This window comes from Helianthus annuus, chromosome 3, assembly GCF_002127325.2.
Source record: "Helianthus annuus cultivar XRQ/B chromosome 3, HanXRQr2.0-SUNRISE, whole genome shotgun sequence".
Taxonomy (NCBI): domain Eukaryota; kingdom Viridiplantae; phylum Streptophyta; class Magnoliopsida; order Asterales; family Asteraceae; genus Helianthus; species Helianthus annuus.
Genome location: NC_035435.2, coordinates 1,801,089 through 1,826,118, shown reverse-complemented (window position 1 = coordinate 1,826,118; position 25,030 = coordinate 1,801,089). Strand labels below are relative to the sequence as shown.

At 37.1% G+C, this 25,030-nt stretch overlaps 3 protein-coding genes across 3 annotated transcripts; 1 reads left to right on the top strand and 2 right to left on the bottom strand.

Annotated features, from left to right (window-relative positions):
- Positions 1-808: 808 nt before the first annotated feature.
- Positions 809-1,129, top strand: LOC110928406. The gene has a single exon (XM_022171421.1). The coding sequence runs from the start codon at positions 809-811 to the stop codon at positions 1,127-1,129; it is 321 nt and encodes a 106-aa protein (XP_022027113.1).
- A 14,413-nt stretch (positions 1,130-15,542) lies between these two features.
- LOC110928405 lies at positions 15,543-16,256 on the bottom strand. The gene has a single exon (XM_022171419.1). It carries the CDS (start codon positions 16,254-16,256, stop codon positions 15,543-15,545), a length of 714 nt encoding a protein of 237 aa, XP_022027111.1.
- A 240-nt stretch (positions 16,257-16,496) lies between these two features.
- LOC110928404 (protein FAR-RED ELONGATED HYPOCOTYL 3-like) lies at positions 16,497-17,984 on the bottom strand. Its single transcript, XM_022171418.1, has 3 exons — positions 17,216-17,984; positions 16,714-17,071; positions 16,497-16,614 (listed from the first exon to the last, which is right to left on the bottom strand). Exons 1-3 carry the CDS (start codon positions 17,982-17,984, stop codon positions 16,497-16,499), a joined length of 1,245 nt encoding a protein of 414 aa, XP_022027110.1.
- Between the last annotated feature and the right edge of the window lie 7,046 nt (positions 17,985-25,030).

Genomic DNA, 25,030 nt, shown 5'->3' with positions numbered 1-25,030 from the left:
ACAATCGTTGTTTCCATTGACCCTACCCGAACCCCAACCAAAAATAGCTCACACGAGAAAAAACAAGTTGATGAGTCATCGGGATCCCAACAACGAAGGACTAAGCGTTGGACGGTCGAGGAAGAATGCGTTTTAGCGCGAGCTTGGGTTGACGTCTCGGAAAATCAACATGTTGGTAATTTTTATTTATTTATTCTAACACGTTTATTCGTTTTTTTACACTAGCTGATTCAAAAAAAAAAATAACTTATACTTCTATATATGAAAATAATGCTAGTTAATTCGAACGGTTAACTACAAATTTGACCGAAATCGTCACCGTTAAGAAAAACCTGCAAAGATATTCGGATATGAAAACTTTGGCTATGAATGTCGAACACCTTAACGAAGAAGATCACAAGTTTGCCGAGATGACTAAGAACGAAATCCGCGCGGAGTATTGTAGGAAACGAAACAACAATAGTTATTTGATATTTTTTATTTCAAGTTATTTGTGTTTTTTAGTTATTTGTATTTTTTTTTATTTGAAGTTATTTGTAATTTTTTGAATTAGCTATTCCATTTTGCCGTTGAAACTTTTTAAAACTTGAACATTAAGTTGTTGCATTAGCTGTTGCTTTTATTTTTTGAAATTTTTTGCATTCTATCGATGGTAACAATAAGTTAATTTTTTTTTTTCCAATTTGAAAATCTATTTAAACTCATATCTCTCACACATACAATTCAAACATTTCAAATAAATGGTGATACTTACGGTAATGTGTTTGTTTTGAAGTGGATTTCGTGGGTGCCTTTAAAGTGTTTGATTATGGCTTGGCGTGCGGAGATGAATCGGTTGCCGACTAAGGTGAAATTGGTGAAAAGAGGTGTTTATATTCCTAATACGCTTTGTGTTTGGTGCGGTTATCATGATGAGACATCTATGCATGTCCTTGCCGATTGCATCATAGCGATCAATGTTTGGGAGCGGATTGGGAAATGGTGTGGTTTGGAGCTAATATATGCGTTTGAAATTAAAGATTTGTTACAAGTGTACAAAAAAGTTTTGGGCGGCAAGATGAAACGGAAAATTGTGCATGGTGTGATGATCGTGACGATGTGGTCTCTTTGGAAAGCTAGAAATGATTAGGTGTTTAATGGGAAAAAGTGGCTATTGGGGATATAGTTTCGAGTGTGAAGCCCCTTTCGTATATGTGGCTAAAGAATAGATCTAAATGTAACAATATAGGTTGGAAAGATTGGTGTCGGTCCCCATTGTATATGTTGTAGTTGGTTTGTGCCTTGGTCCTTGTTTTAAGGACCGGTTTGGCGTTTTTAATGAAAGTTAAAAAACATTTCAAATAAATAATTTTCACTGTGGATTTTTCATCTTGGTCGTCGGATTCTGAAGAACACGGGGTTATCATGGACTCGGTCGAGTTAACGATCGAATTTATGAATGAAGTGACCCAAGGTTTAACTCCACAACCCTTAAATGACGAGTAGATGATGTTGCAGCGTATATATACATTTTTATTAAAACAGCTGAATGGTAAAGTTTATTTAAATATATAAGAAATATATAGCCAAAAACAAGTAAAGTCAGACAAAAGATATAATAAAAAGTAGATATTTATATAAAACTAGTTACAAGGTCCGCGCGCGTTGCGGCGCGGGTATATTGCAAATATCGAATGGATCATTTTAAGCGTTATGTAATGCCTTAACAATATGAAAACGTTTGTTTTAACGTATCTGATATAACTCAATATAACCTATATAAGCATTGCGTTGGATCAAAATCTAAAGTAAATCAAATTTATACCGTATAAAATAAACGAAATTGAAACCGGGTTGTTCGTTCAGTGGGGTTCCACCTAACCACTACACCACCGTTGCATTTGCATCAAGACTTAACCACGTCAAAACGTACTATATGAAAGCACAATTCCAGTGGAGAAGAATCAATGGCGAAAACTAACTGATTCGTTATATCTGAGCAAACAGATTGTATTCATTCGCTTACGGATGCGGAGGAAGCAGAGAGGCTGTGGAGGCAGCGGGTTCAGGCAATGTTGACACCCTTGGAGTTGTCGTTTCCAGGTTACGTTCAGATTATTGATGGTGGCAGGTGGAGCTCTGGTTTTTTTGGCGTCATTATTGGCGAGAGCAATAGATGAAGTTAAAATATCAAGTTTTGAAAAGCAAAAGAAAAGGAAAGGACTAAATCAGTAAATTACACCGACATTTTATAAGATATATAGATAATATTAAACAATATTTCACCTTTTTTTGAACGGCCAACGAATCATCCAAATGCGTTACTAGCAAAATTCACCACATCGGGATGTACTCGTGATGTGCACAAAATGCAACATATAAATTACATCAATAATGGCTTAAAACTAACTTTTTTTAGTACTAATGTTGGAAAAAGTGTGCTTTTGTCTTCCTTTTGTATTTTCAGGATTAAATGAGCTCAAAATAACAAAAGAAGCAAAAAGACAGCAAAATCTAACATAATTACAAGAAAAGGAACAAAAGTGATATGCCGACCCTCCCGAAAGCATCTTCCCAAGCAAAACAAAGAAGTCATAAGACTGAACACGCCCCGTGCTCAGCGAGCACGAGGCCGTGCCCAAGAAGCAGTAGAAAAGACAAACCTATAGAAGCTTCTACTGCCCACCACGGGGCCATGCCCAGCGGACACGGGGGCGTGGTCAGAGTGCTGCAGGCGCATTTATTGTAATTGCGAATTACAATTAATGAAGAGAGAGATTGTCAGACAGGCACGGGGCCGTGCCAGCCGGCACGAAGCCGTGCCCAGGCTTCTGTTCAGCCTGTAAATAGGAGTGCTTGGAGCCATTTCTACTCATCCCTTGGCACACCACCTCTCTCACACTTCACCCACCACCCACCACCATCATCCACCACCATCATCTATTGTCCATCATAGAGTGTGTGAGTCGTCTCGGGATCCAAGATTGATCGTAAGAGTTCTTGACAATCAAAGGCCATGTTTGCCTAAGTCTCTTACATCACTTGGTGAAGACAAGTGTTTAGTGTAATACTTTTTATTTTTAATCTTTTGCACTTTTTAATTGGTTTTGTATTAATGACTTTAATTACTAGTTTCTTATGTTGAAGGTGATTTTTCCTTATCGTGTGTCCGTGGTGTCTTGGCATTATTTTACTGTCTATATAAAATAAAAGATTTTCACCATTCATATCTCCACGGTCTATATGGAGGTTTGCTGGCTACCTAGTCGGGGGTTAAGGGAACGGTTTGGTAAGAGTCTTGCCATTGTTCAGTGTATAGATCCTGCAAAGGACCTGGATCAAATTTAGTAGGACCTCCTTCAATACCCAAAGGTATTGGATGGCGGGGGTCCAAACTCTTTGATCCCCTCATAAGTTAAACTACTATTAAAACTTTAACCCAGCTACTTAGGACTGTATCCCTGCTGACTCAGACTACTTAGCTGAGGGTAACGTCACCTTCAAAAGAGGGGCCTACCACATTATGCATTAATAACTTAATTAATTATCTTTCAATAATCCGACCCTTTAGGATTGTATCCTTGCTGACTCAAACTACTTGGTTGAGGGTAACGTCACCTTCAAAAGAGGGCCTACTACAATAACTAAGATAATCTCTTAAACAAGTGCAAAAGTGCGAAAATAATCAAAGGTTACACTACACACGAGTCGGATCCAAGTGATTCATCTTGTCTATCTGTTTTTATTTTTATTTTATTTTTCAGCATTTTAGTTCATTTAATTTTCTTAGTTTAAAATCTTTTTCAAACATTTTGATTTGATTAGACGTTGAGGATAAACCGGTACTAAAAGCTCTTGTGTCCTTGGACGACCTCGGTATCTTACCAACACTATACTACGTCGACGATGCGTGCACTTGCCCATATGTGTGTTTAGTGTTAGTAAATATCATATTTTATAAATTTAAAACTTGGCTAAAAAGTGTAAAAAGGGCTTAAAATATATACCTAAAATATATACACACTCGCACGCATCAAGTTTTTTTGGAGCCGCTGCCGAGGACACAAGGATTTTAAGAAAGTTAGGAATCAACGGCCTAATCATTTTTTTATTTCTATTTATTTTTTTTTAGTTTTTCTTAGTTTTTCAGCTTCTGCAGAACTCAGCACGGGTCGTGCCCGCTGAACACGCCTCGTGCTCAAATCATTGGAACTGGCAATCTTGTTTTAAGTCAGACAGTAAGCTGAACACGGGGCCGTGCTCACTCAACACGCCCCCGTGCCAAAGATTCAGTTACTGAAAACAGAACCGTTAGATCCCGGCGGTTGGTAATTTCTGACACAAACATGAGTGATGGTAATTCTTTTTACTTTCGGCACTCTTATGGTATGTGGTGTCGATTATGTAGTGGCAACCATAAAGAATTAGAATGTTATTTTCTAAATTATAAGCCCCACTATATAGACCCATTGTCTCCTTATAACCTTAAGAGGGGCGAAAGTAAAAATAATCACTATCTCTCCCTCGAATGCGCCCAACCGGATATTCTAGGAGAAATGCTCCTTGACGAGTTAATTCAATTAGAAAATCTAATTCTTGATTGGTTAAAAGAGCTTAGGAAGGATTTCATTGATTCATCCCAAGACGATGACCAAGAAGAATTGTTGGAGTCGCATGAAAACAATCTCGTTGTTTCCGATCTTACCTTTAACTCTAGCAAAGACTTGGACGATAGGCGTCCCTGTGCCGATTGTGCCGTGAAGGACTCTCCATCGACTTCGTTCGGTGCATACATAGACCTGAGCGATTCGGCATATACCTTCTTTAACGAGAGCCCGGAAAAGGGTTGGACTTATCCACCTACAATAAACATAGGAATTACCCTCACCGACAACCTCTTGCGTTCTCGTCTTAGTCTAGAGCAGTTAAGGTATCTTAGGCACTTTGGGGTTGTTCCAACCAGTAAGGAACCACCCGATATACATAAGTTCCCTAGAAAGTAGAAAAACTCCATAAGACAGCTTCCAGACACGGGGCCGTGTCCAGGTCAGCACGCCCCCGTGTCCACCTAAAAGATTCCCTTCTGATTTTGTCAGAATACGGACACAATGTGTCAGGATTTTAAATGCACACGGGGCCGTGTCCAACCGACACGGGGCCGTGTCCAACGCGCTGTCGTTTTCTATAAATGCAGCCAGATTCCTGCTCGTTTTGACCACTTCAAAAGACAGAGATTCCTGGGATCTTCATTCATACTATCCTAGGTAAGTGCTAAAAGAAGGTTCCCAAAGAACCATTTTGTCTTTTCCACTTTTGTTCATTGCCTTCTCTTTCAATTTTCAACCACTACCTCCATTAAAGATTGGAAACTCCATGATTCCAACCTTTAGTGTGAAGTTTGTAAGATTATTATCCAAGGAATCTTACTTAAAATAAGTTGTGCAACCTTGGTTTTAAATTATCTGTACTTAAAATTTGACTAAAAACCATGAAAATAATTTAAAACTCCAAGATTCCTTAATCTAAAAACCTGCAGACAGCTGGACACGGGGTCGTGCTCAGCGAGCACGGGGCCGTGTCCGAGGTACTGTTTCGTAAAAAATTGAGCTCTTTTCGGTCTATTTCCCCAGAAATGGCGAGCAGGACAAACGGAACGTCTTCATTAAGAAATAACCGACAGGGGAGGAGATCGTCAACGGCATAAGACTCTCTTGTAAACTATGTTTACGCCCTAAGAGAGGCTATTGATGAAATGACGGGGGTGGAAGAAGCATTGGTCGATCGTATCAACCATCTAACGGTGGGACTGGAAGGGTGTCTCCGAGAAGTAAACCTCTTGCACCAGAGGTTAAACCTTCTCGCCTCTCCTCCTTTAGTGCCTATAATAACCCAAAGAGCATGGAACGTGGTCCCCAAAGTCATCATACCCGCCGAATGGTACGCCATACACCTGGAGCCTCTGCAAGAGATAGTGCAAGGAGTCCCGGTGGGTGTCCCCTCTCCTCCGCGAGATGTTGAGGAAAATGAAGCCGCCTTCTTCCTCCCAAGGGAGATAGAAGAATGGCTTTGACAACATCTAGGAGGAAAACCATCGGCCAAGAGTCCTACTATATCGGGAAACTATTCCCGAAATTTTCTCAACAAAGAAGTAGAACTCTTTATGATAACTTTATGTACCACCTGACCTATCTAGTTACGATTTTTAGCTTTTGTTTCTTTTTACTTTTCTAGGAACGTTGTGTAGTTCTCTCTATGAAATTTAATGAAATGATGGTTTTAAGGTTTGGATGGTGTTATAATGAATAAAACACACTCGGGATGGTCAAGGATAACAAGGGAAACGAGAAACATAGCCCCATGCACGAAAACAGGGCCATCCGACAACAATTTCTTCATTACAGTAAGCTCAGCACGGGCCGTGTCCAGCCAACACGGCCCCGTGCTGAACATCCTGCAGAAAATAGCCCAGTTCAGGTAACTGGACACGGGCCGTGTTCAGGCTTCTGTTTCTTTTCTTTAATTTTTGTTACTGGCACCTGAACACAGGGTCGTGCCCGGTCACCACGGGGCCGTGTCCAGACTGCCAGTAACATAAAATTTTGCTTTTAACACCATTTTACACATTCAATCAACCTAAAAACTTATTTTTGGGACACATTGAGGACAATGTGTAAATTAAGTGTGGGGGGATGCTAAAATCTTGAATTTTGCCAGTCCTAATAATAAGCCTTACACAAAACTCTATTGGAACCGCTAATCACCCCAATTTTTTTCAAAAATTTTCAATTTTTTTTTTACTTGTCTAAGTTTAAGTTGGGAATTCAAAGTCTAACAAGGTTATATTTTTATAAGTTTACAACCAATAGCGTCGTGATAAAAAGAACCAACATAAGAAAATTATGAAACGGCATGACAAGCTTAGTTAAAATTTGATTATATATGCTTGATCACATAAAAACCCATTCCCACAAAAGTGAGTTTTGAGCCTTTATTGAGCATACAAATATACATCTTTACACTAAATGCTCATTTTTCGTTTCTTGTGTGAATAGCCGCTTGGTTCTTACGACTCTAAAACTTGCCACGACAATTCATTCCCGGTCCTTACCAACTTAAACCCAAGTAAGTAAATGATAGAGGCATTAGGACTAATTTATTTTTTTCAACACCATTATTTTCATTTTTTTTCACCTACCCAAAAATTCCCCCTAGTTAACCGTTTTGAGCCTAAACCTTTTCATTTCTTAACCCAAAACCCTTCTACCCACCAAAACCCCTTTTTTCATTTTTAACCCTTTATTTTAGTAACAAAGCTCGGTTTTCGTGTGACTTCCTAAAAAAAATAATGATGATGAAGATGGAAATAAACAAATCAAGCTCCTCAAACAAAAGCTTGTTTGAATAAATACTTCATCGAAAATAAAAAGTCACAAAAACAAAATGTTTTACGAAAACCGACGCTTTTTACGCGTTTCGCCCTTTTCTACTAACCACTAACCCAACCACCCACATTTAGCCCAAGCCTAACCCTTCACCCAAAAAGTCTTCTTGATATTTACAAAGGTATAAAGGTATAAAGTCATGATATACATAAAAAGAGTTGTAGACACATGATAGTCAATTTCATATGTTTTAGTAAAAAAAAGCAGTCGTCGCAGATACTAATAATGAAACCTTCAAATCTAATTTACATTTGTGAATTTTTGTTTTACCAACGCATAAATCTACTACTTAACAAATTATTTACCTTAATTTTTAGTAAAGTAGGAAAACCAAATAATATAATACAAAATGGGCGTGTAATAAACTCTAAATTTCATTATATATTGTTTCTTAGGCGTTTAAACTAAAACCCCATTAAAGTAGAATATAATGCTAATTTCAAAAGTGGCAATCGTCAGACTTTAAGGATTTACAAAACTGAAATTTAATTTACTTTTTTTTATCTCATTCTAGAGACCTGCACCTTGAAAGCAATTTTACTTCCTTTCATCTCCGGGTAACCTTCGATGTAACTTGTGCCCAAAGAAAACAAATCAAATTAAGTTTCCATCTATGAGCTTTGAAAATTTATATGTTTTTTGGTTTCTAATAGCAGTAGATGACAGGTGGTGGTAGCAACGATTGGGTGGCGGCCGAAAGCTTGGCAAGCCGCTGGGCAATATCTAAGGACATGGTGGTGGTTAGAGTGACATGTTCGACATCGAGGTTGGCACTACAATTCCAGTGGAGAAGAATCAATGGCGAAAACTAACTGATTCATTATATCTGAGCAAACAGATTGTATTCATTCGCTTACGGATGCGGAGGAAGCAGAGAGGCTGTGGAGGCAGCGGGTTCAGACAATGTTGACACCCTCGGAGTTGTCGTTTCCGGGTTACGTTCAGATTATCGATGGTGGCAGGTGGAGCTCTGGTTTTTTTGGCGTCATTATGGCGAGAGCAATAGATGAAGTTAAAATATCAAGTTTTGAAAAGCAAAAGCAAAGGAAAGGACTAAATCAGTAAATTACACCGACATTTTATAAGATATACAGATAATATTAAACAATATTTCACCTTTTTTTGAACGGCCAACGAATCATCCAAATGCGTTACTAGCAAAATTCACCACATCGGGATGCACTCGTGATGTGCACAAAATGCAACATATAAATTACATCAATAATGGCTTGAAACTAACCTTTTTTAGTACTAATGTTGGAAAAAGTGTGCTTTTGTCTTCCTTTTGTATTTTCAGGATTAAATGAGCTCAAAATAACAAAAGAAGCAAAAAGACAGCAAAATCTAACATAATTACAAGAAAAGGAACAAAAGTGATATGCCAACCCTCCCGAAAGCATCTTCCCAAGCAAAACAAAGAAGTCAGAAGACTGAACACGACCCGTGCTCAGCGAGCACGGGGTCGTGCCCAAGAAGCAGCAGAAAAGACAAACCTATAGAAGCTTCTACTGCCCACCACGGGGCCGTGCCCAGCGGACACGGGGGCGTGGTCAGAGTGCTGCAGGCGCATTTATTGTAATCTCGAATTACAATTAATGAAGAGAGAGATTGTCAGACAGGCACGGGGCCGAGCCAGCGGGCACGGGGCCGTGCCCAGGCTTCTGTTCAGCCTATAAAAAGGAGTGCTTGGAGCCATTTCTACTCATCCCTTGGCACACCACCTCTCTCACACTTCACCCACCACCCACCACCATCACAACACCATCATCCACCACCATCATCTATTGTCCATCATAGAGTGTGTGAGTCGTCTCGGGATCCAAGATTGATCGTAAGAGTTCTTGACAATCAAAGGCCATGTTTGCCTAAGTCTCTTACATCACTTGGTGAAGACAAGTGTTTAGTGTAATACTTTTTATTTTTAATCTTTTGCACTTTTTAATTGGTTTTGTATTAATGACTTTAATTACTAGTTTCTTATGTTGAAGGTGATTCTTTCTTATCGTTTGTCCGTGGTGTCTTGGCATTATTTTACTGTCTATATAAAATAAAAGATTTTCACCATTCATATCTCCACGGTCTATATGGAGGTATGCTGGCTACCTGGTCGGGGGTTAAGGGAACGGTTTGGTAAGAGTCTTGCCATTGTTCAGTGTATAGATCCTGCAAAGGACCTGGGTCAAATTTAGTAGGACCTCCTTCAATACCCAAAGGTATTGGATGGCGGGGGTCCAAACTCTTTGATCCCCTCATAAGTTAAACTACTATTAAAACTTTAACCCAGCTACTTAGGACTGTATCCCTGCTGACTCAGACTACTTAGCTGAGGGTAACGTCACCTTCAAAAGAGGGGCCTACCACATTATGCATTAATAACTTAATTAATTATCTTTCAATAATCCGACCCTTTAGGATTGTATCCTTGCTGACTCAAACTACTTGGTTGAGGGTAACGTCACCTTCAAAAGAGGGGCCTACTACAATAACTAAGATAATCTCTTAAACAAGTGCAAAAGTGCGAAAATAATCAAAGGTTACACTACACACGAGTCGGATCCAAGTGATTCATCTTGTCTATCTGTTTTTATTTTTATTTTATTTTTCAGCATTTTAGTTCATTTAATTTTCTTAGTTTAAAATCTTTTTCAAACATTTTGATTTGATTAGACGTTGAGGATAAACCGGTACTAAAAGCTCTTGTGTCCTTGGACGACCTCGGTATCTTACCAACACTATACTACGTCGACGATGGGTGCACTTGCCCATATGTGTGTTTAGTGTTAGTAAATATCGTGTTTTATAAATTTAAAACTTGGCTAAAAAGTGTAAAAAGGGCTTAAAATATATACCTAAAATATATACATACTCGCACGCATCAACTCGCCTTCCGTACCGAGGAAAACCGGCCCTCACCTAGCGCCGAAGCCTGTGAGTACTCGCCCGAAGGCACGATAGTGCGGTGATGTAACACCTCGCAAAATCACGTCTAGTATAATAAAGACACGTGTCATGGACTTTAAACGTGTAAGGAATTGATTCCGAGGGACTAAAATTGTCAAACAATGTAAATATGTAAGTAAAAGGATCCAAAGTGTCAACATGCCATTCTTGTGCCTCTGATTGACCACACACGACGTTCGTATTCTTTAATGAATAAATTATCGAACATAGAAAGTCATTTGTGCTTAAATTGAAAAGTTTACAAAGCATAAGGGTTAAATGTATTAACATGTTTAAAATTACCTCTGAGTGACCTTTTAACATTTCTGAGACTTTGTAATACTTCCTTATACTTCCATGAATATTGGATAATAAATTCGTGGAGTTTCGACACACATAAATAAATAAAGTGGTAATTCCAAGAAATAAGGATCAAATGCGTCAACGTTGCAATTCAAGACTGTTCGGGTGACCTCGTAACTAACCGAAAGCTTAATGATGATTGTTTGAAAACTCAAGACCCTTAAAAGTTAAATTTGGGGGTAAAAAATGCAATAAAGGAAAGATAAAACAAGTTAAGAAGGACCAGGGACTGAAATTGCAACTAATGAAAGTTTTCATCTGGTTAGGGAGGAGCCTCGCGGCCCGCGTAGACTCCATTTGAGTCTTACGCGGCCCGCGTAAAAGTGCCAGTGACAGAAACTCTGCACAGCTGTAGGTTCAGCCAGTTCCACCGCCTTTGCATGCTAATTTTCGATACCAGGGACTGTGCAAATGGTTTTTCATGCACTAGGGACACTTGGGAACATCTGAAACATCATAAGTACAACTGCATTGATCCTAAAGACTCCAAATTTCCCATATAAAGGCCTTGTTTTTCACTTGTTCATTTGCACATTTGAAGTTTTACTTCACAACTCTCTATCTAAAGCCTCCTGGAGCTTAAGGAAGCTTTCTCAAGTTTCAAATTCGTGCTAAGGACTCTAGTAAGTGTTCTTAGCTTCCCAAGTTTAAGTTTTATTAGCTTAATGACCGAAAGTCAAAGTTATCGTAATTAAGCTTTGACTTTGTGATTAATCACAAACGGTCCAACCATTATTCGAATTGAAAGTGGCTATGTGTTGGTAATTATGTAGGTAATAAACCCTTAAAAGGGCACCTTCTAATTATCACATTATCTCAGTCAATTGTCGGGTCAAACTTATTAATAAAAAGTCAACAGAATCAGTTTTTTACAAATTAATTCATAACTGATAATGCAGAGGTTATGGAACATGTTTTAACACTAGAATAACTTGGTAAATAATATAAGAACATGTTTAGGCATGTTCAACCCGACAATTCTGAGATTAGGCTCGGTTCGCAACCGAAAGTCGCAAAAGTAGACTTTTGGTTTGACTTTCAGTTCTGACCCAATTTAGCTTAGTTTAGATATGCCTTAGGATTCCTTTAGGACCATGTTACATGTTAGTATAACCATCTGAGATTATACAATATGGTTCCTCTAAAATCCGAATCAATTGCATGCTCCGTTAAATGCTTAAAAGTTGACTGTTATGCCATTTTGATATAAAAACGGGATTTTTGAAAATGTGAGAGGACAAAAACCTTTATTTCTGATTTATAAACATGTCCTAAAAATTTGACATCAGTTCGTGGTCTAAAATAGAAGTTATACGCGATATCGTAAAATGAAAGATTTTTATTAATTAAATAGCATTTTTAGTATAAATCAAGTTTAAACCCAAATTTTGACACCAAACTTTCTACCCACTGATATAATATAATATAATATTTAGGTATTTTTGAAATTTTTTATTAAATTTTATATTGATTATATTATAGAGTTTTAATGAAAATTCGGTATTGACGAAATTGCCCTTTTTCTTGATAAAATGAGTTTTACATAACATTTTGATACCAAATCTTTTCCTACTGATTTCATATGTTTAATAAAATATTTTAAGCTTTAGTGACTGATCAAAATCTCATATTTCCTTAAATAGCCCGAAAATCGTCAAATACCGACTTTTACGCTTTTTAAACGCATAGTATGGGTTAAAACTATATTTGACACCTAAGACTCATTACCTACTGATATTATAAGCAAATTTTTATACTTTAGCAGTAAGTAAAAGTTTTGAACTCAGATTTCCAAATTTAACCCTTAAAGCATATGTGAAATGACCAAAATCCCCTTACGGTGCATAGTTTGACCATAAATGATAAAATTCACATATGTATGATAACTTACTGATAACTTGTTAAAATAAATATTTTACTGATTATTTTAGACCAGAACCTCTGATTACTATTTAACCTCTTTTATAAGCTTTAAAATGACCAAAATACCCCTACGGGGCTTAAATTGATTTTAAATTCGTTTTGGGCATAATGGAAGATATCATACTGATATCATAACATATTTAAAGCATATTAACTTGTGGAACATGTACATGACTCATTTGGTTACCCGTTATGCATTTTCGTGTTCGGTATAGTTTATGTAACTAGTTTGCATAAATTAACCGAAACGGGTCAAACCTTATCATTTTTACTTTAAAATCCAGAATGTATTTAGTTTACCCATTTTATACAAGTCCTCATACTTGTCGGGTCTAAATCCCATTTTAATCCGGACTTCACTTAATCTTGCGTTTTGAACCGTATATCTTTCTTTAAAACTAACCGGTCTAAGTTATAACTTTAATAAGACCCGTTAGGAATCTAATAGGTTATTAAAACCTTCGTTCCAGATTAGGAGCCCGGTAAAAGCTATCTGTACTTGCTGATTGATATACGGCTGGTATTAAAATTTTATTTTTAGCTAAGGTAAATACTTTTAACTTATTTTCCGTTATACGGGCTTGGGATACGGTATTATAATAATACCGCTTGGTCGGGTATTGAATGTTTAATCAATTAGTGGTTAAGCTATTGAAACAACCCGTTTTAATCTGTTTTGTTTGATGCAATGCCTTTGGGGGGTTAATGACCATGTCCTGGATATCCTCGGCTCATTTATTAAGAAATGGCCACGGCTTAAGCACGGGGTGTAGGCATACACCTGACAGTTGCGTATGTATAAACGGTATCTCACATCTCTTGTGGGCATATACTTGTGGTGTGTCAATTAATCTAATCCGGCTCTTCTAACCGGGCCCCGAATGGACGACAAACATGTAAAACTGTATACAAGATTATTTAAATAATTGTCCCAAGTTGAAAAGGAATTTTGTGCCTTGTGCATTTAAATCAAATTTTATAAACACTTTTCAAAAAGAGTCAGTTAATTGTATTTACCAGTGTAAACTGACGTATTTTTCAAAAAGGTTAAGTGCATGTACTACGCGTAATGGGCTGGCTACTCCTAGTATCAAATAAAGAGTCTTGCAAGCTTTTGATGCTTAAATCCGTTGAACAATATTTCTTTTTATTTTAGATCCGCCTGTGGATCCACTTACAATCCGTTGTGTAATATTTTATGTTACTTTCAATTCGGTTTGTATAATTAATACTTTAGACTTCCGCTGTGCATTGAACTGTGAATATTTGACTATGTTGATATCAACTACGCCACGATACTCCCCACCAGGCCCACCGGTAATACGTGGAAATATCGGGGTGTGACAGGTGAGGTAAAACCCGCTCAGTTTAAGGATCAAACTAGCGATCGCCGCCTACTCGCCTTGTCTCCCATCATCACCACGTGTCGCATAAACTAAATGTTAGGGAAACTGAAAAAATCTTATATATGTCTTCATTGATGAACAAGAGACTGATATCGTAGGCATTTTAAACATTGATATTGCCTAAAGAATAAAATAAATTAAGCTTAGTATACAAGTTACATATACATAAAGTAAATTTAAAAATATATAGATGGTAATAATTGATAAACCTTTGTGTGTGTGAAAGCTACCAAACTGAATAATAAGTTCTACGTGAACTTCTTTCTGATTTTGTGCAATGAATTATCACACGTGTAAGTTCTACATGAACTTCTTTGTGCAATGAATTATTACACGTGGTCACAATATTTTTCACACAAACATGCGCGGAGCTTTATCGAGGTCGGGATGTCTGGTCTTTATTGATTTTTCGTTCTAATGTTAGTTTTATCAAAAAGTTTCTATTTTTATTTTTAGTATTTTTTTTTTTAATTTTATTTTTAGTATAAAATATTAAATTTTTAAGAATCCAGTTCTTACTGATTTGGTTTTGATAAACTGAACCCTACCAATTTTTTGTTTAAGCTCCATCACCGCCCACAAAGTTAAGGTCACATCAAGGCCCGTGAAAATTATTTAAATTCATTAAAACTAAATAATAGGATAATTGAATATTTAACAACACAAACAATTACTACTAAAACAAAAGGAAAACAATATGTTAAAAAATAATGAATATTAATATATTAATTAATATATCATTAGAAAGAAAACAAATTCTTGACTTTTCATAAACGTGACCATCTAATAGACTGAAAGGTAGAAAAGTACCGATAGACTGAAAGGTAGAAAAGTACCCTATACGGACCCTTGACCCTTTTTTAAGGTTGTATTATAATTCAAGCATAGGATATTATCTTTATCTAAATGCTAAAATTTTGATTGCTTTTCAACAAGTTGTGACTTATGAATGAAATAACATCCATTTTCATATAGATGTTATTCACGCTTTTTAAATTGTTTGTTCTACACGATGGCCTAAATGTACATACTCACCCATCTTTCAATACAATATGTCTTATCTTACTTGTGAACATTTGGCTTCCTATAAGGGTGTTGCTTTGTACATACTCACCCATCATTTCAATACAATATGTCTCAAATGTGAGAAAAAATTTTATTCGCAACTATAATTAATTATGATAGATAAGGATGCTAAAAGAAAATAGACTATGGTGCAATGAGATTATTAGTGTAATTATTATATAGTAATACCAACATACTTATTACCTAATTATAATTATTTACCAATACTATAATCTATTTTTTAATATTTCAGATTTTTTTCATGTTAACGGTTAATTTTCTATTAGAATATGTTGTTATATTTATTTTTACTCATTTTTTCTATAAATTTTTATATAATAAAGTTGAAAAAGAATACATTAACACAAACAAAATGATACTTTTATATAAATATCTTCGATAACATAAAAATATAAGATAAAAACTAACAACTTTCCTCAATATGTATAAAAGCGTTATCGCGATCACAAGGATTGAGTTGTTCATAAAGTTGTAGACGTTGCGTATACATGTGTTGCCATCCAACTGCAGATGGGGCTCTGTAACGAATCCAATACGCTGAAATGCGAGGCATAGGGTACTCTCTTTCTAACTGTACCATTACATAATGGTTACCATACACGTGTGCAATTGTTATCGTCTTATGGTGCTGAAAATGTTCCGGGCCTTTCCAAATAGAAAAGCAAGTTATACAACCTTCATTGCTTAAGCAATTGAGGACCACACCAAATTTGTTGGCAATCAAGATACCAGTCTCAGGCATAACCATCCAATGTTGTCGTGGTGCAGGTGATTGTGAGAATAACAATGAAAGATTTACTTCATTGATTCCACTAGTTAAAACCGTTTCATTGCCAATGTATGCATCTAATAACTCGTGTAACAATTGTTCTTTAACGTAGAGCCACTGGTCTTCACCATACCCAAGACAAGCAGCTATTGCTCTAAATCCACAATTTCCATCACCCACAACATCTTCTATATGTATGACATAAGGATGAAAGATTTTAGGAATTTCTTCCATTAATGGATGCATATAAAATGATTGAAAGCTTGAATATGGGATGTTGTCCACCGGCTCCTCATTCATGTCCCACATGTATGAACATTGCCCTAATGGCTCTTCCTTTAAGTCCATTAAGAATGAACTATGTCTTGCTGGTTCTTGTTTTATGTCTTCAAAATTTAACCCGCCAAAATTTGAAAAGTTGTGTCTATGCGGAACTCGAGTCGGAGGATTAACATGTTTCTTTTTTAGCCGTCCAGGATTATTTTTCTTAACCACGGGTTCAACAATCAAATTTGTAGATGGATCGAAAATCCCTCTTAGCTTTCTTAACAAGCTTGACTTGACAAGTTTTGATTGCTTGTTAAAAGTTTATTTAAATAACTCCATATCCTTCTCATAACCAAGATCACCATATTCCACATATACGGACGGTAATAAATCAAGCTTTGTCCAAAAAGGGTCAATGCATTCGAATGGAATAGCAACCCTACATCCAAATAAATTACATATAAAATTATAATAAATTATTGAAAATGATGTAATATCAACTGAATATAGTGGAGAATGTATACCTACGGAGGCATACATTGCAAGTTCATGGGCACACGGTAACCCAAAACATGATCGTATCTGGCAACCACAATTGTCCACAGTTAGCACATAGTCTCTTGACCGATGGATTTCAGCTAAGAAAATCTTCATGGTATGGTGCGAAACAACATTGTGCAATTGTTGAAATATTGGGTAGTTATATTTTTTCTTGCGGATATGTCTGCTTCTTTCAATACTGTCTTTAATAGCGGTTTCTTGTGAATTCACAATATCTTCAATAGCGTGTATGAATCTGTCTAGATCACATTTTGCTGTATCCAAATGCTTTTTTAGTTTAGCGTGTTGGCTTTCAACTCTGTTAGTTGTTGAATTTCCAAAGTTGATATGCTTGTCTGTCCATAGTAACACAAACCTTTATGCATAGTTATCCAGCCAGGTAGTATGCAAGTAATGAAGAACGCCTAAAAAGTGTAGACAAAAAAGTTAATAATTTAAATTGAATGAATACTTGTTAAATAGTAGATTTCAACATATACCTGGATATTCAAACAATAAAGCTTGAAGGTCAACATAGTTTTGCATGTATGCAGTGTTCGTTGGAGATGTAACTAATATATTCCACATCCAAAGAAAATGAACCCAGGTCTGTTGCGACCTAATACGTGGTCTGCAATGCTTTATGATATCATTTTGGATATGCCATCTACAAAGTAAATGATTACTTTGTGGAAACACTTCCGCACATGCTTTCATTAAAGCAAGGTCTCTATCCGTAACAATAACACGAGGGCAAAAAGAATCATTAATAGTCAATTGCAGACGAGTTAATGCCCAGATATAGTTGTTTGCCTTTTCTTTGTTTATAAACGCGAATGCAATAGAAAATGTTTTATTGGTAGAAGTAACACCAACGATTTCAAAAAAGGGCAAATTATATTTGTTTGTCTTATATGTAGCATCCATCAACACCACATTTGGAAATGCCTGCCATATAGTTAATGATGTTGGATGGACAAAGAATAATTCTTCCAACTCATTAGTAATGTCGTGTACACGATAGTAAAAAACGTACCCTTTGCTTTGCAAAGTGTTCATAAGATTCTGCATTGGGGTTCTACTTGCTTGCTCGGTCTTGCGAAACTTGTAATGAGCATTGTATATGGTCTTTAGAATAGATACATTTTTTTTCATTTGCTTCTTCAACGTTGACAGAATATCACGCGGTTTTACATTTAACCGTGTCAAATATTGCACCAAACGATTTTCGTTAGAAGACAATTTCATTGCTTGTGCATGTCCCTCCATATACAATGCGGGCGGATGATTATGTTCATCACATACGACTTTTAACTTCTAAACATCATTCTTCTTTTAATACTTTCCCACCAATTCGAATGGACAATTAATTTTTTTGGTTCCAATATCTTTTCCTATATCTTTACTTCGAGACACACCACCACGCTCACAACCAAGTACAATGTTTGAAATATAGCCAACAAGGCTTGTCCTTGATCGTATAGTAACAATAACAAAACCAAGAGAGCGTGCCACATTCTGCACCCAAGTCGTTGGATCTTCACGAGATCTAAATACCTTAAATAAATAAATAGATTGGGTTAAAAAATTAGATTTAAAAATCAACTAACTCACACTTCTATATAACAATAAAACTAAATATCATAAGGCTAAAGGGTGTGGGGAGCATGGGTTGGGTCATTAATGCCACATAGGATCATGAATGGATTGCTACACCATCCCCTTGTCTCATCCACCATGGTTGGCATGGATTAAACCATGGCAACCATGAGCCTACTTTCCTTTTTAAATATTTTCTTTCCTTTTCACAAGAATAAATTAAAATAAGAAAATAATGGTTTGGGTCATGACCACACCCTTAGGGTAGTGGTTTTGAATGATTGATTAGAAGTGGATGACATGGCGCTGATGTGGAGGGTCATAATCATCATAAGGGTCATGACCACACCCTATAGCCTAAGATCATACCTCATCGGTGAATAAACTTGATAAACTAGTCATCCTTTTTCTGTTGTTAAACTAAATATTTACCTAAAAAAAATCATAACATCAAATAAACCACAAAAGAAAATCGTAGATATTACTCATGTATAGGTGTTATAATAAATTAGATATTATATTTATGGATACATAAACATGGAAAGTTGCAACAAAATAGGTTCTACTATTTCTGAATTCATATTGATTGTCATATTTAACAAAACAGGTTCTACTCTTTATAAATTCATATTGATTGGCATATTGAACTAATAATACGTGAACCAATAAAAAATATATCTAATAAAAAATATTAACAGCGGAATTAATGTTGGATATAATACGTGAATTAATAAAAAATTTATATCTAATAAAAAAACATTAACAACGGAATTAATGTTTGAATATACTAAAATATTATTGTATAAAAAGAGACTACTAAAAGATTAGATAAAAGGAACTTAGTGGAAAATCTTCAAAATCTTCATAGCAAGAGAGTTTTTGTGTTATCTATTTTTTAATTAAAAATGGTGGAATATATATACATACTCTTGTTTATGGTTTTAATTAAAAAGAGACAATGTATTTAATAAAGTTGTTGAATGTTAACTATTAATAACATTTTAAGATTCAAAGTACAGTTAGAGTGAGGTAGTGTTTGGTATGCAGGAATGAGGGGTGGAATGGAATGGATGATTACGAGGGAATAAAGAAAAGCGTGTTTGGTTGGTCAATGGAATGGAATCACCCATTCCAAAATGCATTCCATTCCCTCAAAATCATTCCTTCCACCCCCCATGTTTTTTTCCATTCCATCCCCCCTTGCACCATTCATCAACAACACCACAACCCACCACCTTCGCCACAACCCACCACCACCACCACCCATCACCGACGCCATCGCCGCCACCCGCCACGACCTGACCCCGACAGCCACCGCTGCCGCCGCCACCCACTCGCCACCGTTATCACCCACAGCTGCGACCAACCGCTAACGACACTCGCCGCCGCCGCCCACAACCATCGTCGACGCCACCACCATCGCCACCACCAACCGCCGCCGCCGCCACCAACCGCCACCTCTGCTCCCACCCACCACCAACGACCACCTTGCCACTATCACCACTCGTCGTCGCCGCCACACCGCCACTCGCCGCCACCACCACCACCCTTCGCCGCCACCGACACCCACCACCGTCACCTATAACCATCCACAATCACTACCACCGACCACCACCACCACCACCACTAACCGCTGATTTTATTACTCCGTTGTTCTTGCCTACCGAACAATACACAATAATAACTCATTCCATTCACACATGGTAACCAAACAAGACATGGAATGGTAATGATCCATTGCATTCCCTCGTCCATTCCATTACCTCGTCTATTCCATTCCTTCGTCCATTCCATTACCCCATACCAAACAGACCCAAGAGTTTTAAGGAGTAGAAAGAATGAGATTTTTAAGGAGGAGAGAGAAATAGCCAAATGTCAATATCATACCAAATTTTATTGGCCATAGAGTCAAACTATAATTAATTACTAGCGGTAAGACCCGTGTGCAAACACGGATCGTTTCTTAAAAAACCATACATAACACATATTAACAGAGAGTAAAAAAATAATTAGTGCAGACTTACAAAATTGATATAAACTAATGGTCAATAGGTTTATTCAACAGCAATTCCATTATGTTGATAGCAAACCACTGTTGTCTATTAACTGTTAAAAACCTCTGTTGCTTTCCAACAGACTTTTCTAAAAACTGTTATCCATTATCTCCAACAGAGCTTGCCAGATGGATAGATAGTAAGTATCAGATGTTAGTCAACCCATGTTAAAAAGGTCAGTCAACCAAAATTACAAAGGTTAGTAAACAAATGTTAAGAGATAATGTTATTAACAAAGAATTTAGTACTCTCATTAAAAATGAGAGTTGCAAACACGGGGCGTTTCTTAGACAACCATGCATAACACATATTAATAGAACATATAGATACGTGTATAAATATTGTACCAAAACGTGTTATCTATTATAGCTAAAAGACAACTATAAACATAGATTATCGGTTAATATATCAATTACATACAATGTAACTGTTTACCCAAAAAGACAATATAAACTGTTTATAGACATAGGTACTTAATAGAATTTGAATACAACTTAAGGTTCAACAAACGTTAACTAAAAACACACAATCACCTGCCTCAACAACTTTCAGCAAAACTAAATCAAGGATTCAGCAGACTTTAGAAATCAGCAGATCTTTATTCTCTCATCAACATTTCCCAGATTTGCCCTTTGGATTGGAGCTCAAAATCCAAGGAATCAGTATCATCTTCATCCCTATCAAGCTGAAGGTTAAAAAGATCTTGGAGGTCAACTGGATTCAAACCAAGTGCATTCTCCCTTGATATCTTTTCAACACTACCATCAGACTTGATCAAAGTCAATTCATGGGTCTGTTTGTCAGACTTCCACTTTACTATTTTTGGATCTGATGGGTTTCTTGGGAGAAGTTTATTTGAGTGGAGTTTGGCGATTGAGGCCTCCTTGCCAACTTCTGAAGTGATTGAGCAACTTGAGCTTGTAATTGCAACGAAGCATCATCCAATCCATATCGTAACTGATTTCTGATAGACTCTTTTCTATACTCAGCATACCTATTTTCATCTTCCCCATCCATCAGTTGTTGTCTTTTTCTTTGGTTCAAGGCAGCGATGGATACATATGCTGATGAGAACAGCTTTTTAGATGTAATGGTCTGCCGATGTCTAACAGTGGTTTCATCTTTGTATACTGGCTTTTTAGGAAGGGATGGATCTGTCTTTCTTCGCTCTTCTAACTTATTGTAAGCTCGATCAATATATTGCCTAGACCATTTTCCAATTTGTCTAGCAGTCCCAACCTTAGCTGCTACAAGTTCTGCCTTCATTCTCTTGTACTTCAACACTTCATCTACTTCAACCTTTTTGTATTGTTTCCAGTTGGGAGCAGATTTTGGCATTTGAGGATCTTTATTCATCTTTTCAATTCTATTAACTTCCTCATTAAGAGCTTCAAGGGGCCAATCTTTGAAATCAGACCTGTAGGCTTCGTAGGGCTTGGTATCCATGATAGTGTTCAAGAAGTCATTCCTTAATGTCTTTTGTAGCTCAGCATTTGGTGATAGATTTGACATATTCTTACTCAGGTCTCTAGCAAAATCTTCCAACTTCTTGACTTCACCAAGCCAATGTTGCATGCGAGCTGAAAACTTAATGTCTCCTAGCCCTTTACACTCTTCTTTTGCCTTATCTTCTGCTTGCTTGCCCTTTAGCTTCAGATATTCATAAATATTCTTTGGAGTTTCGAATCCATGAAGAGATGGGAAGGTTCTTTTGGATGGATCATCCTCTTTGTAAAATTGAGTCATTTCATCTTGAACTGCAAGCAGTTCCAGAGGGAAAGTTACTGCCAATGGGTTGATCTTTGTTGATGGAGGTGGGACGAATGGTTTGGGTGAAGTTTGAATGAATGGAGTAGCTGATAACGGAATTGGTGCGGGTATATCTTTTTCTTCCTTCTCTTCTTCATGCACCATGAATTTTCTCTTTCTTGTGTAAACAGATTTTGGAGAATGAGGAGTTAGGGAAGAAAAAGGTGCTATGAGTGTAAGGGTTGATTGTGATGGGAATTGAAATTGGGTAGAATCAGTGGATTGACTAACAACTGTTGAAACAACTGTTGTCTCAACCGTTGTTGTCTTAACATGTGTTGAAACATTTGTTACAATTGTTTCAGTGGAGGTTGGCAGTGGTGATGAGGATTTTGTATTCTGCTTTTTGGCAGGTGTTTTTTCTGGTGAGAGTTTTGTTTTAGGTGTATCAGAATCTGGCTTCTTAGGTTCAGCAGTGGTTTTAAGTTTCACAACAGTGGTTGGTTTTTCTGGTGGTGATATTGGTTTAGGAAATATGACAATAGGAGATTCGTTGTGTTTGTGTGATTTTCTTCTATTTGAAGTTCCAATGTTGAGCACTTCATCTTCCTCTTTTGTATGCTTCCTCTTCTGCTTTCGTTCAATCTCCTTATCTGTCTGTTTGTTAATGGTATCATCAATTCCATTTTTCTTACCAGTATCAGATTTTCCAGGAGATTTTGCAGAAGTTTGCTTGGCAGGCTTTGGATTTTGTTTTGGCTGATTCCTTGGTGTTGGTTTGCCAAAGTTTTTCATGGAATCCTTTTCCCTCTTTTCAGCATCATCTTCATCGTCTTTTTCAAACACAGGTGCAGGGGTAGTACTAGTTAACTTTGCAATGCATTCTTTTATGCCCTTGATGTCACATGTGTGTCTTTGTATCTTGCTTCAACCATAACTCTAATTAGCTTCATGTGGGAATTAAGTTGAATCTCAGCTAATTCCTTTTGAGCTGCAAGAATGGGTTGTACCGAATTCCAAAGCTCTTGGCATAACTGCTAATGAGAAGGTCGACTTTTGAAAGCATCCACCAATTGCTTCAAATGATCTTTCATATCAGCAACAGTTGTTTCCAAGTTAGATATCATGTCCCTCAAATCCTGGCATTTTAATCCATCACCTAACTTAATAGGATCATCTGAATTCCCACCAGAGGTGGTTGTATCTGCTTTTGAAAGAGGAGGTATCTCCAAATTTTCATTAGTAGATGCCCCTTGTTCTTGGTTCTGGGGACTTCCCTCTGCATCAGTGGTTACCTTAGTGATCTCACCCGTGGTTAACTTGGACTCACCAGTGGATACCTTGATAGACACAGCAGTGGTTGCCTTCAAAGGAGTCGGATTGATGAAACTACTGTCCAAATGTAAATCAGTGGATTTGACATTTGTAGTAGCTGCTCCACTTGAAATACCATCAAGAATTTGCTGAAATTCAAGAGGTGTAGCCTCCTCAACTATTTCTGGGTTAGGTAATTGAAAAGGTTCAGACATAGCTATTGTTGTAGTTAAACTCTCAGTAAAGTGTTCATGGGAGGGATTGCTATCAGTTTGAATGTCAATAGCTTGAAGCAGTGTTACAAACTTTGGTGGAATAGAAGATGAAGGGATTGTTGTCGAAAGAGCCATTGCCCCGGGAGAAGGGCTTTTAAGTATACTCTCATATGAGGGTATGACATCATATTGTGGTGTCCCTGTGAATGCAACATGTTCCTTTTGTGAGGAATCATGAGGAGTTTGGTTTATGGGTTGAGATCTTTCCACATGTTGTGAGGAAGTAGCAACAGTGGTTTGTAGTGACATCTGTGTTATCACAGGGTTAACCTCTGGGATCTCATATTCCAGAGGACCCTTTTTGCTAGTTTCGGTGGGCTTTTTGGATTTTGTTTTGGTCTTTTTGAGTTTTGTTGGTGGGGGTTTCACAGCAGTGGTTGTAGTGCTGTGATCACCAAGAGCAGTGGGCTCGGCAACAGAGGTTTGAGGAGCAGTTGTGAACTCGTCTAAAATTTCCCCATTCCCCTCTACTTCAGTTTTGGAAACATCTGACTCTTTAGCCATAAGGCGAGTAAAAGTTTCAGATGTCAGACTATTCATTTTAATAGCTTTACCTTTTTCAAAAGCTTTTTGAGAAACATGTTTTTGCAGGTAGTAGCTTAATAGTCTAGGAAATATAAGAAAACCAGCAGTTTTCCCCTTTTTAATAGCAGCAGTTTTCCCCTTTTTAATGTTTTTAAAATTTGCAACCAAATCAACAAACAGTGCCTGGGAGTAGTTAAAATCAGCATTTGTCAAAATTGCATACCTCAATGACTGAATTTTCAAAGGTATTTCATTAAAATAAGTAGTTTTATTTGAGAGACAGATTAAGAGAGTATGGAAGAGGAATTTCATTGGTGGTGGAAAATTACCTTTAAACATAGTTGCCTGATTCAACTGTCCATCATATCCCCTCCCAATCAAGTATGTTTGAATCTCATTTTTCGGCAAAGAGGTCTTACCTGCCAAGTCGTTTACCTCAAATGTTGTTGATATGGTACTGGGGGTAATAGCAACCGATTCACCTCCGACTTTTGAAGTTATAACCTCCGACTTTTGAAGTTATACTTACGGCCACATTGTTTTGTTCTTCAATATTCGCATTTGCCCAAAAATCGCGAAGCGTCTCTTGGTAAATGGGTGCGTTGGCGGTAAGAATGACCTTATATTTTGATGATGTAAGAACATCAATCATCGAATGATAGAGAGTATTGTTCTCCATTTTCTCAAAAATAGCCAGGTAGTTATGCAAATTTTTCATCATCAAAGCCATGATCGGAATTGAAAGTTGCGAGAGGTTGACGAAGAAGTGTTGAAGAAGAAGGTGGAAACCGCTCTGATG

Bases quoted from the DNA above. Each gene is read 5' to 3' on its own strand.
- LOC110928405 (XM_022171419.1), bottom strand. From the start codon at position 16,256: ATGGACTTAAAGGAAGAGCCATTAGGGCAATGTTCATACATGTGGGAC.
- LOC110928404 (XM_022171418.1), bottom strand. From the start codon at position 17,984: ATGGAGGGACATGCACAAGCAATGAAATTGTCTTCTAACGAAAATCGT. The intron at 17,072-17,215 runs GTATATGTTGAA...TACTATGGACAG, and splicing joins TTTATTGTTTGAATATCCAG to ACAAGCATATCAACTTTGGA. The intron at 16,615-16,713 runs GTATGCCTCCGT...ATTTGGATGTAG, and splicing joins TGTGCCCATGAACTTGCAAT to GGTTGCTATTCCATTCGAAT.
- LOC110928406 (XM_022171421.1), top strand. From the start codon at position 809: ATGGCTTGGCGTGCGGAGATGAATCGGTTGCCGACTAAGGTGAAATTG.